The sequence below is a fragment of the Lutra lutra genome, chromosome 11 (genome assembly GCF_902655055.1).
Source record: "Lutra lutra chromosome 11, mLutLut1.2, whole genome shotgun sequence".
Lineage (NCBI taxonomy): Eukaryota > Metazoa > Chordata > Mammalia > Carnivora > Mustelidae > Lutra > Lutra lutra.
The window spans coordinates 67,486,675-67,500,138 of NC_062288.1; the positions used below are offsets into that span (position 1 = coordinate 67,486,675).

At 42.3% G+C, this 13,464-nt stretch overlaps 1 protein-coding gene across 7 annotated transcripts in view; it reads right to left on the minus strand.

Moving 5' to 3' along the window:
- The window catches only part of ELMO1 (engulfment and cell motility 1), a 545,585-nt gene that overhangs the window by 162,813 nt on the left and 369,308 nt on the right, over window positions 1-13,464 (minus strand). For all 7 annotated transcript variants that reach the window (XM_047695461.1, XM_047695463.1, XM_047695459.1 and 4 more), the window contains one exon: window positions 2,373-2,509. In XM_047695461.1, the coding sequence (XP_047551417.1) occupies window positions 2,373-2,509 (137 nt within the window). The remainder of the gene's footprint in view (window positions 1-2,372; window positions 2,510-13,464) is intronic.

Sequence of the window (13,464 nt, forward strand, 5' to 3'; positions counted from 1 at the left end):
TACATGGCAGCACGTATGGGACACTAGGCTCACTCTATGATTGGTAGACAATGCACAAAGATGGCACAAGGGCCACAATAAGGAACTATCCCCCAATCCTGGCCCTTAGGTCTTACCAAAGGCAGTTTTTACAGCCACATAAGCTCATTATGAAAAAAGTTTCAGGGATGCCTGGGTGGCTCAGCGGGTTAAAGCCTCTGCCTTCAGTTCAGGTCATGATTCCAGGGTTCTGGGATCAAGCCCCACATCGGGATCTCTGCTCGGTGGGGAGACTGCTTCCTCCTCTCTCTCTCTGCCTGCCTCTGCCTACTTGTGATTTCTGTCTGTCAAATAAATAAGTAAAATCTTTAAAAAAAAGAAAGAAAGAAAAAAGTTTCAGAGTGACACTTTGGGGACCTCACCTGGACAAAAGGATATCATTACCACCGACCCAAAGACCTGGCCGTGATGAAACCACACAGACCCAACAGCCATGCTCACTTCCTCTGGACTGAGGCCTCCGGCTCCCTTTGCTAACAATGTATTCTCGGGGCTTCATTTCTTAAACTGTATGTTCTGCTGGATTTAAGCATCTAAGTGCTAACCCTCTTGAGCCATCCCTCTGCAGGAATTTGGTAATATTTTCCATATACCTTATCTGTGCATAAATCACCAACAATAATATTTGCATTATTATCATTTACAAAAATGCTGATTTTTATAATTCAGAAGAAGCAGGGTGAATGAAATCCTCTTGGAAAGCAGTCAGATACCTTATGCCACTGCACATGACAGCCAGTGAGGTCCCCTTCTCCTGAAAGAACAGGTGTCCCACACACATAAGAGCTGAGGACTAGACGGCTTTCAGTAACACTGAAGTACGTACGTGAAGCATTAATCTGATCCGGGGCAAAACGGCCTTGGTCATTTCAGAGACTACTTAACTCTCCACATTTTTTTTTTTTTTTTGGCTTGATTGTACAAAGGTCTCCCTGCTCCTTTATTCCTCTTTCTCAGGGATGATTTGGGAAAGTCCCTCATAATCAAGTGAAGTAAACTTAGGAGGCTGAGGCATTACTGGATTTCCTTCCCTCACTTCCCTTCTTCAGTCATGCCTATTCCTGGGCATAGCTGCTAAGACCCTTGGTGGCTTCAGACTGTAGCTGGCAGATCAGGGCTCTCCACAGAGGGGCGCCGCTGGGACCTGTTTCAATGAACTAAATAGATGGCCCAAGGTGACTAAGACAGAACGGGTTTGCTTCACACAGAGAAGATCATCACGGTGATGGAGACGATCAGGTTAGAACCCAACTGAGGCTTGGCGAAGAGTATTATTGCCTTTCCCTCATTTCCTTTCCTTTAACCAGTATCAGTTCAAGAGGCCACGAACCAGAAATATGGTGGAAAAGAAGGATGGAATGTAAGTTCAGAGGAAAGGTGACAGGGAAGCAAAGACCAATGAGAATATCAAGTGCAGTTGGAATTTCTATGTTCTGTTCACCAGCTATGAAGGCCCCACAGGACAACCATGCAACCAGACCCCTGGACTCTTAGCAATAGGTATGTCCCCAGGACCAGGTCAGCAGCCACGGGTGACGAAGCCAATCAAACCCAGATCCAGAAACAGTAGCAAAGGAATGGGACTAAAGACCTCTCCTAATACGCCTGTTCCAACCATCAGTTACTACTGACCATGGGTTATGGTCAACAAGGCCTTTATCTAAGGATAAAGATTTTGTTTCTCTTGAAAAGTTCACACGATACTTCTGCTTCTGCTAAGTTGGCCAACAATCTTCTCGTCACCCAACATTCACTCACAAAGAGAAACACAAAATTCATACTTTCACAGAAAACCAAAGAAGATGTCCATTCAAAGAATCAAATGATTTCTATGAACAAAAAAAAAAAAAGAAAGAAAAAAAAGTGCCATATAAACTTAACTCCTTGAAAGAGATTTTGCTTTTGAATAAAACCTCTTTTTGACATAGGGAAGGGCAGATTATCTCAACATATCTATAATCTGCAAAGAAACCACATCACTTAGACAGAGCAGCCTTCCTAATCTCATTTTTTCTCTAACAGCCATCCACACAGGTGGAGGGAGAGGCCTTTTCCCCAGTGGATGCTGCCGTAACACGGAACCCTGGACTAATGCCCTTAAACGAAAAAATTAATCTAGACAGTATTTTTTCAAGGAAAGGTCTCCGCTGGTGGCTCCAGTGTAGTTAGCCAAAAGGGAACAAGGCTGCTCTAGGCTCATCCTTGCAGAGATGAGAGCACCACCAACACACAGCTCATGTCCATACAGGTATGGGAGCTAAAGAATGACGCAGAGGTGGGGCTCCCTTGGGGACGCAGGAAACTGCTGCGTCTGCCTTGTTGAGTCACCTTACCTTGTTGAAGTCTTCAGAAGTTGCCCTCATTTCCTTCCACGTCTTGTTCAGGAGCTGGATGCAGATGCAGAAAAACTCCTCGAAGGATCTGTCGTGGGTGAAGAACATTGGGTGGAAATCGTTGCAGGTCTCGCTGGCTGGAAGAAAGAGGAGGGAAGTGAGGAAGTTTGCAGAGTGAAATGAGAGGCCACAGCCACATGGAGGGCTCCCAAAGAGAGGACGGGAGGCAGGTTTGGCCAAAGCCACCGTGGACCTAAGGTATTTTGAAAAAGCAACCTAAGGACAGTCCCCATGCACTGTGAAGTCCAAGGTCAGACAGTCAGACCTACCCCTGGCTGCATATTTTGCCTGAAGGCGGTTAGCTCCCGGCCTACCCCACCACAGGACCCTAACGTTTTTTGTTCTCTGGGTCTGTGTCTTTGACCTCATAAAGGACGATTCAAACTGGCCTCTCAGTCACAGTTCCATCACCCTTAATTTCCCCTTTCTCAACAGAATGACTAGCAGAGGATGAGTTTTCCCGAGCACGCAATTAATTGCAATTTTGAAAATCGCATCCTTGATGATTTCTCCAGGGGGCTCTTTTCCCTCTTATGGCAGTAAGCTGGGGGGACATTTGAGATCATATACCATCTGATGCCATTAACCATTTGTTTTACATTCCCAGACACAGATGGCTGGAGGTCAAAGCAACCCAAATGGCTCTGGAAGTTGCACATGGTCCAGTCCTGGACCTAACAGTGACATCAGCCAGACTGCCTTCATGCCTCCCCACTGAAGAGCTTCGCAGGGTCAGAGCCAGCGCCCCGTGCTCTATAGCTGTGCCTACTTCTCTCCTCCTTCCCAGACCACGACCCCAGCCACCCTCCTCTTCTCTGATATGGGGGCCGCTTACACTTTCACAGTCCTTGTACCTACATCTCATGGGCTCTTTACAATGCCTTTCATGGTTCCTGCCTCATGGACAAGGACACTGGAAGGAGCCAGGTATTGTGATCAACCCCTACCCAAAAGAGTACCCAAGTTTTGTTTTGTTTTGTTTTTAATATAACCTGTTAATGTATAGTGAAAGAATTCCTATTTGAATTGGAATCTCTCTAAAGGCCAATTAGTCTTCAAGTTTCCAAATGGCAGAATTTCAAGGCCAGGAGTGGAGGATGGGGCAGGGCTGGAGCAGGGTTTATAGCAAAGACCTTCTGTATGTGCAGAAAGCCCTGTGCCTGCCATGTGGTTGCTTCCACTTGGAAAGAATCCTCTGGGGCAGACCCCTGCATGTGAGCCCTAAGCAAACCTAAGGGAACACACTCTACTCTGGCTGGGCTGTAAGCTACAATGCACCAGCCTCTTCTATCTTGGTGGATTCCAGACTTCTAGATGGGTAGATACGAAGATACATAAATGCTGTTTTCTTCCAGACGAAGTAAGGACACAGGCTAGCAGGAACGTGCAGTTACACAGGAAAGGTTTGGTTCTGAGAATAGGAGATTTGGGTTCAAGCCCAGCCCATGATAATCAGGAGCAAGTCCCTTTACATTTCTGAGCCTTGATTTTTTTTTTTTTTTTTTTAACTAAAACATGTTAATGGCATCTCCTTGTCCATCTCTATAGGTTTTGGAGAGGATCAAATGACATGACTTACAGGAAAGTGCTTTAAAAGGACAGATGTTGTCGGAAACATAAAGCAAGGTGATGATAACGAACGTAGGGTTGGTGTGTCATTTCTAAGAACACGGGCTGTTCTTTGATTCCCCACCTCCCCCCCCCCCGCACCCCACCCAGTTCCTAGTCAAGCCCGTTCCCATCTCAGAAATGAGCTGCAAAAACATATGTCACCCCAACCCCCAGCCTGTGTCACTGGCAGAAAAATGGAGACAGTGAAGTTCTGACCTGGGACACAAAGCTATTTAAAGAACTTGGAACGTAAACACAGGCGGATTGTGTGTTTGCTGCCCGGGGCAATGAACTGTCAGTCTCACTTTCCTAAGCACTGAAGCCAGAGGAATTTACAAGTCTGGGGCAGCACTCTGAAACACTACTGCCACCCAAGAACTCGTTATTAATCACATTATCGCAATATCTTTTGGTGGCCCAGTGTGATTATACGTGGACTTTATGATCTAGTTAAAGTTTTTACGGGATTACTGAAGCCAAGATAAGCAGACAAAACTGAGACCAACGACCCCTACTCTTACTTGGGTGACGAGGGAGGGAAGAAACATCATGAACAATAGAGAATATTTATTGGGTACATATTATGCCCTGAGGGGCTCTACTGGTGTTATCCTCACAACAACCTGAGAGGTAGTCGTTATGCTTATCTTCATTTCATATATAAGGAAGGTAAAAGGTGGAGAAATTAAACCTTCCATCATGAGCTTTCTTTAGCAGGACCCAAATGAGCATTTGAAACCTGCAGTTTAGGTGACCCAGTAGGTTTCCTGTCTTAGTTAACAAGAGCTCAGGACATTTCCTTGTCACTGCTGCTTTGAGAATTAACTTCCCTATCCACTCTCCCAGGTTCTCTCGCACTGCTCCTTCCAGAGAAACCGGGATCTTGACCCACCCCTCTACCCCATCCGGAGGGGCTCACAGCAAGTACACAGCCAGCCCTTGCTGCTGGACAACACACTGTGCAGTGTGACAGTACCAAAAGCAGGAACACCACCGCAGCCACCTTTTGTCAGGCACTGGGCTCTAAGTCGTTGTCAGTTGTTAAAGAAGTGAGGAAGACTTCGTCTATTTCTTTTCTTTTCTTCTCTTAAACTAGAAATAGGAGACTTAGAAAGGTTAGGCGACTTCTCCAAGGTCCCAGGTCACAAGGCTTGTAAGTGGTACAGCTGGGATTCCGACTCCCATCATCAAAGCCCGTCACTCTCTGGTTATATTTGTTTCCTATTTGTTTCCCAATTAACTCTGCTTCTACTGTACCTTTCCCAGCCAACACAAATATGAAAGAGTTGCTTTTACATCCACAGAAGGTTTTTATGAAGTAAAATCTTACAAGTGGCATGACCTTAACTATTAATACTTAGGGTATATTTAGAATCTAGGAGTCCTCTGCTTTCCCCTTACTAGTCCCAGTCCAAGTGGTGTAAGATTCAAATCACCAGGTTACACTCCTCTTCTGGACTTTACTTCCCCTTCCCTTGGGTTGGGTCAAGCTGTATTCCTGACAACTCTCTTGAATACCTAAGACACAGTTTACCTGGTTAAAGTTTCTATTGAACTAACTCTTTGATCTTCTCAAGATATTCTCAGCCTTGGAATACTCCAAGTTTCCCCTAGAGAGTCACTGGGGAGAGTGACACTTGATGAATTTATTTAAACTTATTTCAAGAAATTAGCGGGTTGGGTTCCATTGTAATAAGTCCCAATTTTGTTCACTGCAACAATGCATCCACCCCCCCCCCCAAAAGTACATTTCTCAGTCTCTTTTATAACTTAGAGTGATCATTATGACCCACCCCAAACCAGTGATAGATACAAAGAGAGTGCTGGGTAGAGTTTCCAGGAAAGACCTTTAAAAGAGGAAGGACACTTGACTGTCTTGTTCCTTTTGCTTCTGCATTCATGCCTCAACTTCTTCCAGTTCAGAACACTTCTTGTCCAGCAATGGCTGGAGCTCCTGCAGCCATTCTGTCATCATGAGAGAGGGCTGTCCCCTAGAATGGAGACTTAGAAGGAGCTCCAGAGGACACTGTGAAATCACCACACCGACTGCAAACCGACCTCCTAAGGAATTCCTTGCTTACGATTTAAGTCACTGTTTTCAGGTTTTCCACTACTCTCAGACATACAGAATGACTGATATAGAAACTTAAACTCACGCAAGCACACAGACATTAGCAGAAGAGAACACGCGCTCAGGATTATGGGAGGCCATGGCGTAAGCAGGAATGAGGAAGCAGGACTGCTACAAGTTACTAGCATACTACGTAACCTTGGACAACGAAACTCCCTGAATCTGTAAAATATATGAACTTAAAAATTTATAATCATCAAATTAGCTTATGTATATAAAGTACATGATAAGATACCCAGCACACAGATGGATTTAGTAAACACTGGCTATTCAATATTATTTTTATCATCATCATCAGTGCACTATGTGGCTTCTTAAAAACTTGAACATTTCTAGGAGATAAGGAAAGGAAGAGGAAAAATCTGGTGAATGGTCTCTGGGGTCCTATTGATGGGTACGGGGTAGTGTCAGCTAATCATTCTTATAGATTATGTCAAAATCCTCTGGGGTATTCAGACCCTAAAGCTGAAATTTCACATGCTGAGTATACATGTACCCATCATCCCTGGCAGATCAACACTGTCTTCAGAGAAAAATAGCACCTGGCTCCTTCCCACTGTGTCACATAATGAAAAGAACATACGTTTCAGAGTCAGGTGAGTTTCAATTCAGGTTCTCACTGGGTCAGGGATGCGAGCATCTCTCTCCCCAGCTTCCTCAGCAGTAGGAAGAATGCACTACTAGTTACCTCCTGGGCCTGGAGAGGGCGGAGTGTCTGGCAGACGCTGGGCCTTGAGACACAGTTAAATCTAAGCTTCCTTCCTCTCCTTTAAACCTCCAAATAATATCCAAATCTCATAGGCTCTTTTCAACTGGTCATGAGAGAAATGCTGCTAATGGTTCATTAAAAAGTAAACAGTGGGGGGCGCCTGGGTGGCTCAGTGGGTTAAAGCCTCTGCCTTCGGCTCAGGTCTTGATCCCATGGTCCTGGGATCGAGCCCCGCTTCGGGCTCTCTGCTCAGCAGGGAGCCTGCTTCCTCCTCTCTCTCTGCCTGCCTCTCTGCCTACTTGTGATCTTTGTCTGTCAAATAAATAAATAAAAATCTTTAAAAAAAAAAAAAAAAAAGTAAACAGTGGGACAGTCCCCCGACAGAGGGCAAGACCCCAGAAGTCAGTGTACGAGGGGAGGACACAGTTCATTCCCCCTTCTGGCGAGGGAGGAAGGGGCAAGCGGTGGAGGCTGGGAGAACGGGAGTCACACAGGAAGAAACAGGAGGAAGTACCCTACTTCCCTTTGCCTTTTGTGTTTTGAAATCAGAGGCCTCAGAGACTGAAGAACAGTGGGTCAAAGGGCTGTGGCTAACAGCAGGATGGAGTCCTCATCAGGACACGTGCATGTCAGGAGCAACCCGAGACTGACGAACAGTCCTATCTGTGTTCCTAGTGAGGAATGGCAGCGCTGGGAAATACAGCTTGACTGGAGGTTTCATGAGGAATAAAGGTGACCAGAGGAGCTGAGCTATCAGAACAGTTCTAGCCAGCAATTACCAGAAGCTGGATGCTGGCCACTGTTGTAAGAACTTCACCTGTCCCAACTCTGAATCCTCAGTAATAGCAAAGTTACTGTTACCATCCATATTTCACAGAGGAGGACACCAAGAATAGTGAAATTAAGTCACTTGCTGTGAAAGGGCATGTAAGCAACCCCAGGATTCCCTCATCAGAGACAAGTCTACACCCTCCACATGAAGGGACTTCCATGACATTATCCTCATTTTTATTTTTTTTTAAGACTTTATTGATTTATTTGAGAGAGAGTGAGAGAGAGATTACAAGGCAGGGAGCAGCAGGCAGGAGAGGAAGAAGGAGGCTCTCTGTAGAGCAGGGAGCCTGATGCAGGGCTCGATCCCAGGACCCCGGGATCATGACTTGAGCCAAAGGCAGATGCATCAATGACTGAGCCACCCAGGAGCCCTATCCTAAATTTCTTCAAAAGACTCATCCTTTGCAGTGAAGAATAGGCAAACGTCTCCCAATTGTAAAATAAATAAGACACAGGGATGCAATGTACAGCACAGGGAATAAAGTTAATAATATGTCACAACTTTGTATGGTGACAGATGGTAGCTAGATTTATCATGGTGATCACTTTGTAATGTATATAAATGTTGACTCACTATGTTGTACATCTGAAATTAATACAATATTATATGTGAACTGCACTTCAGTAAGAATAAATCAAAAACAAAATGTTCCTTGACATGTTATACGGGAAACAATGAAAAGATTCTGATGTACTTTGGGATTCATGACTCCTTGTTTTAAGGATGTTCCAGTATTAGAGGCAAGGAAAAAGCATTAAATATGAATATATTTTTTTCTCTACAATGTTCAGATTGTAGATATTCAAGATTGAGAATTATCAAGCAGGAAGAACCCATCCAGACTATCTGATCTGCTTTCCTCTCTTTGCAGTTAAGAGCAGTGAGAAAGGCAAAACAGATTGCCGAAGAGTTCATGATGGCAGAAAGGAGGTGAAGACACTGGGAGCCAGACAGCTGGGTTCAAATCCTGGTTCTTCCACTACTGCTGAGCCACCTGGGTGAGTCATTTCACCAGTCAATACCTCATTCCTTTCATCTGTTAACTGGGGACAATAACAGTAGATTCACTGGAAACCGTAACTGTTAAGAAGCAAGCCCAATGCAGGGGTGAGGCTACAGAATGGTGATGTTTCCCGGGGATCAGGTGGACCCCAGGCCAGTCCATCTAGTCTCAAGAATGAGGTCCTTAATTCAGAGGCTTAAACAAACAAACAAAAACACAGAGGGTGAGGGCTATTACTGCTTTTTAAAAAATAAAACACTAACGAAAAAGAATGTTGAATTACTAGGCAATGATTTTATAAATGAAATTTACAGAGAGACTTTCAATGGGACAAAAATAGTAAGACTTTTCAAAAACCAAATTGTTTTTAAGCACACTATTTTTAACACAATGAGATTCTACTTTGTAAAAAAGAATCAACTTAATGGTGTTTCAAAGTCTGGAATACGAAGGTATTTTCAGGGCTGAGGGTAAAATGGGTTCTTATTAATTTGCTGACACTGAATTCATTTATAAATAGGCCAGCTTTGAAAGCAGCTATAATCCATGCACATGTTAAAAATAAAAATAAGAATGCCGTACACTTTTGTCATACTTTGCCTTTCAAAGTAGATTTGTTCCTATTTTCCATCAGATAATGCGAGATGAGGCAGGGATTGTCACTGGAGTCTCAGAGAACAAGGGCTACTGCGGTGTAACGAGGAAACAATGAAAGAGGAGTACAGAGAATGGGTTTTAGTGCAGCTCATAACCTTCAGAAGGTGATCTCAGCTCCCTGGGATCCAGATTTCTTACCTGTAAATGAGACGGGCTGGTAAAGTTCCCGCCAAGTCAAAAATTCTCAGACTACGCGCGCACGCGCACACACACACACATCCATGCACAACCAGATAATATATTTTTGACTCCCTAATGCCCAACAACAATTATACAACCTGGAGTTTGCACCTGCACTGAACTTAGAATTATTTCCTTAATTATTATTTCTTTGAGTGACAGGATGGCTACACATTTCGTTTAGGGTGTTAAGGCATCAAAATGGCATTTGCTTAACTAACAGGAATTTAAATAAAAACTTGAAACTACAAAACAATGGCATTTACAAGGCTTGGAAAATATTTGATGAGCTAGTACTTATTCTGTCTTTCATAAGAAAATTGTTAGTTTTATACCCTTTCAACCTATTAATATCACCTAATGCAGACCATTACATAAGAAAATTATCTGACTCTAGCGAGAATGACAAGATGACCCAGGCAAATGCACAAAATTTCTGCTATTTTACAGGAATTTTGTAAGATATATAGAATTTTTGAGATGCTGGAAAGCTCTGTTCCATGCTTCCTATGACCCTTGTCATGCTCAGAGAGACTGTGAACCCATTTGCAAGTGACCAGAGGGACACAGATTTGGGAAGCACTAGGCAAATTCTGATTATTTTTACCAAAAAGAAATAAGCACTGGTTTAAAGGCACTTCTTTTAAAATTATGAGCTACAGGAAGAAGGGAATAAATCATATACACACAAAAGCATTTAATACATGAAAACTGCCAGAGTGGTTATAAAATCTTACTAGTTATCCCCAGCATGGAAATTCAAATCAGAATTATTTGTGGCTCTAGGGTCAGTCTAGATAATATATTTATGAATTCTCAGATGCAAATGTATACTTACACCTTTCTCCCTTTGCATAAAATCTTAACCCCTGTAGCCTTTGAATTTTCTATTTTTAGACCTGATATTCTTTCATGGCTTGGTTTTGGGGGCTTGGTACTGTGTGGGAAGATGCCGAAAGTTCAGAACCTTTTGTAGGTGGGAGAGGTGAAAAGAGGAGAATGAGGGCAAAGAATTTGAAGTTCCCCAGCCGCTGCTGAGTTTCACCAATAGAAAGGCTACCACCCTATTTCAGGACAGGGGATCAGAGGCTTGAAACCTGCTCAGTTCCTTCCAGCTCCCAAAGCCTGGTTTAACAGAACTCTAGATATTCTTTTCTATCCTCCATCATGCCTAAAAATAGTATGAAATCCACACTGAAAAGACGCACAGTAGCTAATCCAATGCTTCATTGTTCACCTTCCCTATGGGCCTTTTTTAAGGACATGGAGAGATGGAAAAAAAAAAAAAATACCAGCTATAGTGTTAGGATTGAAAATCACACTCTAGCACCAAAGGACAGCCAATTCAGCAAGAGGGAGCTGAGGCCTATCCCAGGCAACACAGTGTGTGTTAATAAAAGAGCAGAATCTCAGGAGCAAGGTTGGCCCAGCTGCAAAACTTGGTCTCACTACTTAATAGCAATGTGACCTTGATCAAATTATACCTCCCCCGGACCCCATTTTCTTCACTTAAAAAAAAAAAAAAAAAGGACAATGCTTCCTATCTCATCAGATTGCTGTTAGGATTAAAGGTATAGCAATACATGATTCATATATTAACTGAAATAAAATAAGCACTTAATGAATGCTGGTTGTTACCAGATGTAATAGCAAAAGAATTATTACTGTATGTAGCTAAAATAACAGATTTGAAGAAATTATACTTTCAGATGCAAAGACATTATGAAACTACAGTAATTAAAAACAGTAATTGCTATGACACAGCCATTCTACCCTTGATATTAGTCTATGGATGGAAAAACAGAACAATGGAATGGAATATAAACCGGATACAGACCTGTAATATACAGTTACTAGGCATATGACAAAGGTGACACTACAATGGATTTTCAAAACCCTGTGCTGGGCCAACTGTATACACATCTGGAAAAAATAAATCATGACTCCCTACCTCACACCATCTACATATCAACTCTAAGTGGATTACAGTTCTGAATGTGAAAGGAAAAACAATGAAGCTTCCAGATAATATAGGATAATATAATCATGATCTTGAGGTGAGCAAAGTTTACTTAAACAGGACCAAAAAAAAAAATCATTCATGTGAATGAAAAGGTCTGCTTGGATTATATTAAAATCAAGAACTTCTATTTATCAAAAGATATAATAGGATGGCAACCACAGAGTAGGAGAAAAACTTGCAACATTAACAGACAAAGAACTGTTACCCATCATATATAAATACCCCTTAAAGTCAATTAAGAAAAAGAGAGACAACCCAATTAAAAAAATGGGCAAAATGTATATTAGGCACTCCATACAACAGAATATCTAAGTGGGCAATAAACACATGAAAAAATACTCAGCATTTTTAGTCACCAGGAAATGTAAGTCTAAACAATGAGATACTTTCAGAGATAGACCAGAATGGCCGCAATGAAAAGACAGAAAATCCTAAGTGTGGATAAAAATGCGGGACAAATGCAATTGTAACACATTGCTGATGCAAGTGTAAACTGACTCAACCACTTTGAAAGCCAAGTTAGTATTTAGTTAGACCACAACAGTCATACTGTGCGATATGGCGATTTTACCCAAACATGTAAACCCTATAGGAATGCATACATATGCACTCCAAAGGAAATGTATAAGAAAGTTCAGAGCAGCACTATTTGTTATAGTTCCAAACTTGAAAAACCAAATGTCCATCTAAGAGTTCAGATAAATTATAGCTTATTCCTATAGCAGCATATTTACTATAAAGAAATGATTTATTTAAAATATGCTATACACAGTAACATGCATGAATTGAAAACAGAATGTTGAACAAAACGAGCCCTAGACAAAAGAGATTGTACAATATGGTCCTATTTATCTAAAGTCCAAAACAGGCAAAATTCATCTATCATAGTGGAAACAGGTTTTCATTCTTCTGAGACAGAAAAAAAAATTACAGGAAGGGCAACCCAGAAGGGTCTCTGATGGCTGTATAATACACTCTGTCTTGATCTAGATGGAAAGTAACTAAGTGGATAGTTAGTTGGTGGTTGGAAAATTCACTGAGCTTTGTTGCACTTTAAGGATTTGAACACTTCTATGAATTTAAGTTACACTTACATAAAAAGTTAACTTTAAAAAGTGGAATATGAGCTTTCTGGGTGATCAAAAAGGGACAGTAATGTTTTAGAGTAGAACTATAGCAGATGATTTAGATGCGCTTTTCAAAAGTAGTGCTGTTTGCCCTACCCATCACCTCTGGAAACAGGAATTTGGCTTTTTACTTAGCCAGGTTGACTAGCTGGGTAAAGAAGCATGTAACTTGTTTAGGTACCTTAGTCCAATTACCTAAGGTATCAGTTCTAAAGTTGGTCAGGCGCACCTCTCCATACCTGGACTTTAGTATAATTTCATCTGTTGGCTGGATAAGTATATGCTTGCATTTCTTCTGCAGATGAAGATCCTGACCTCACTGAAGAGTACTGCAGATCCTGATGGAAAAGCTTTGATAGATTTGACTGGTTGTGTATGAACTCTAAGAAGAGTCACAGCTTTCTTGTAAATGAGTTTCCTTCCTTCCTCCCTCCCTCCTTTCCTTCACCCATTCATTCATTCACCTTCCTTCCTTCTTTCCATCCATCCATCCATGTGCATGTCCACCTGTCCATCCACCCAGCTAGCAAGGTGTTAAGATAGCACAGCCCTGGAGCCAGTCTGTCTAAGACTGGATCCCAGCTCTGCCACTCATTATCCAAATGAACTGGAGCTCATGAGCAAAGGTAGATGAGTAAAAGTTGGGGCTGCAGGAGTAGGTAGGAATCAGATTATCCAACTCTTTGGAGACAAGACCACACTGAAAGTTCAGGCTTTATTCTTCCTACAGTAAGAAGCCATTAAAGCCGTTTAAAT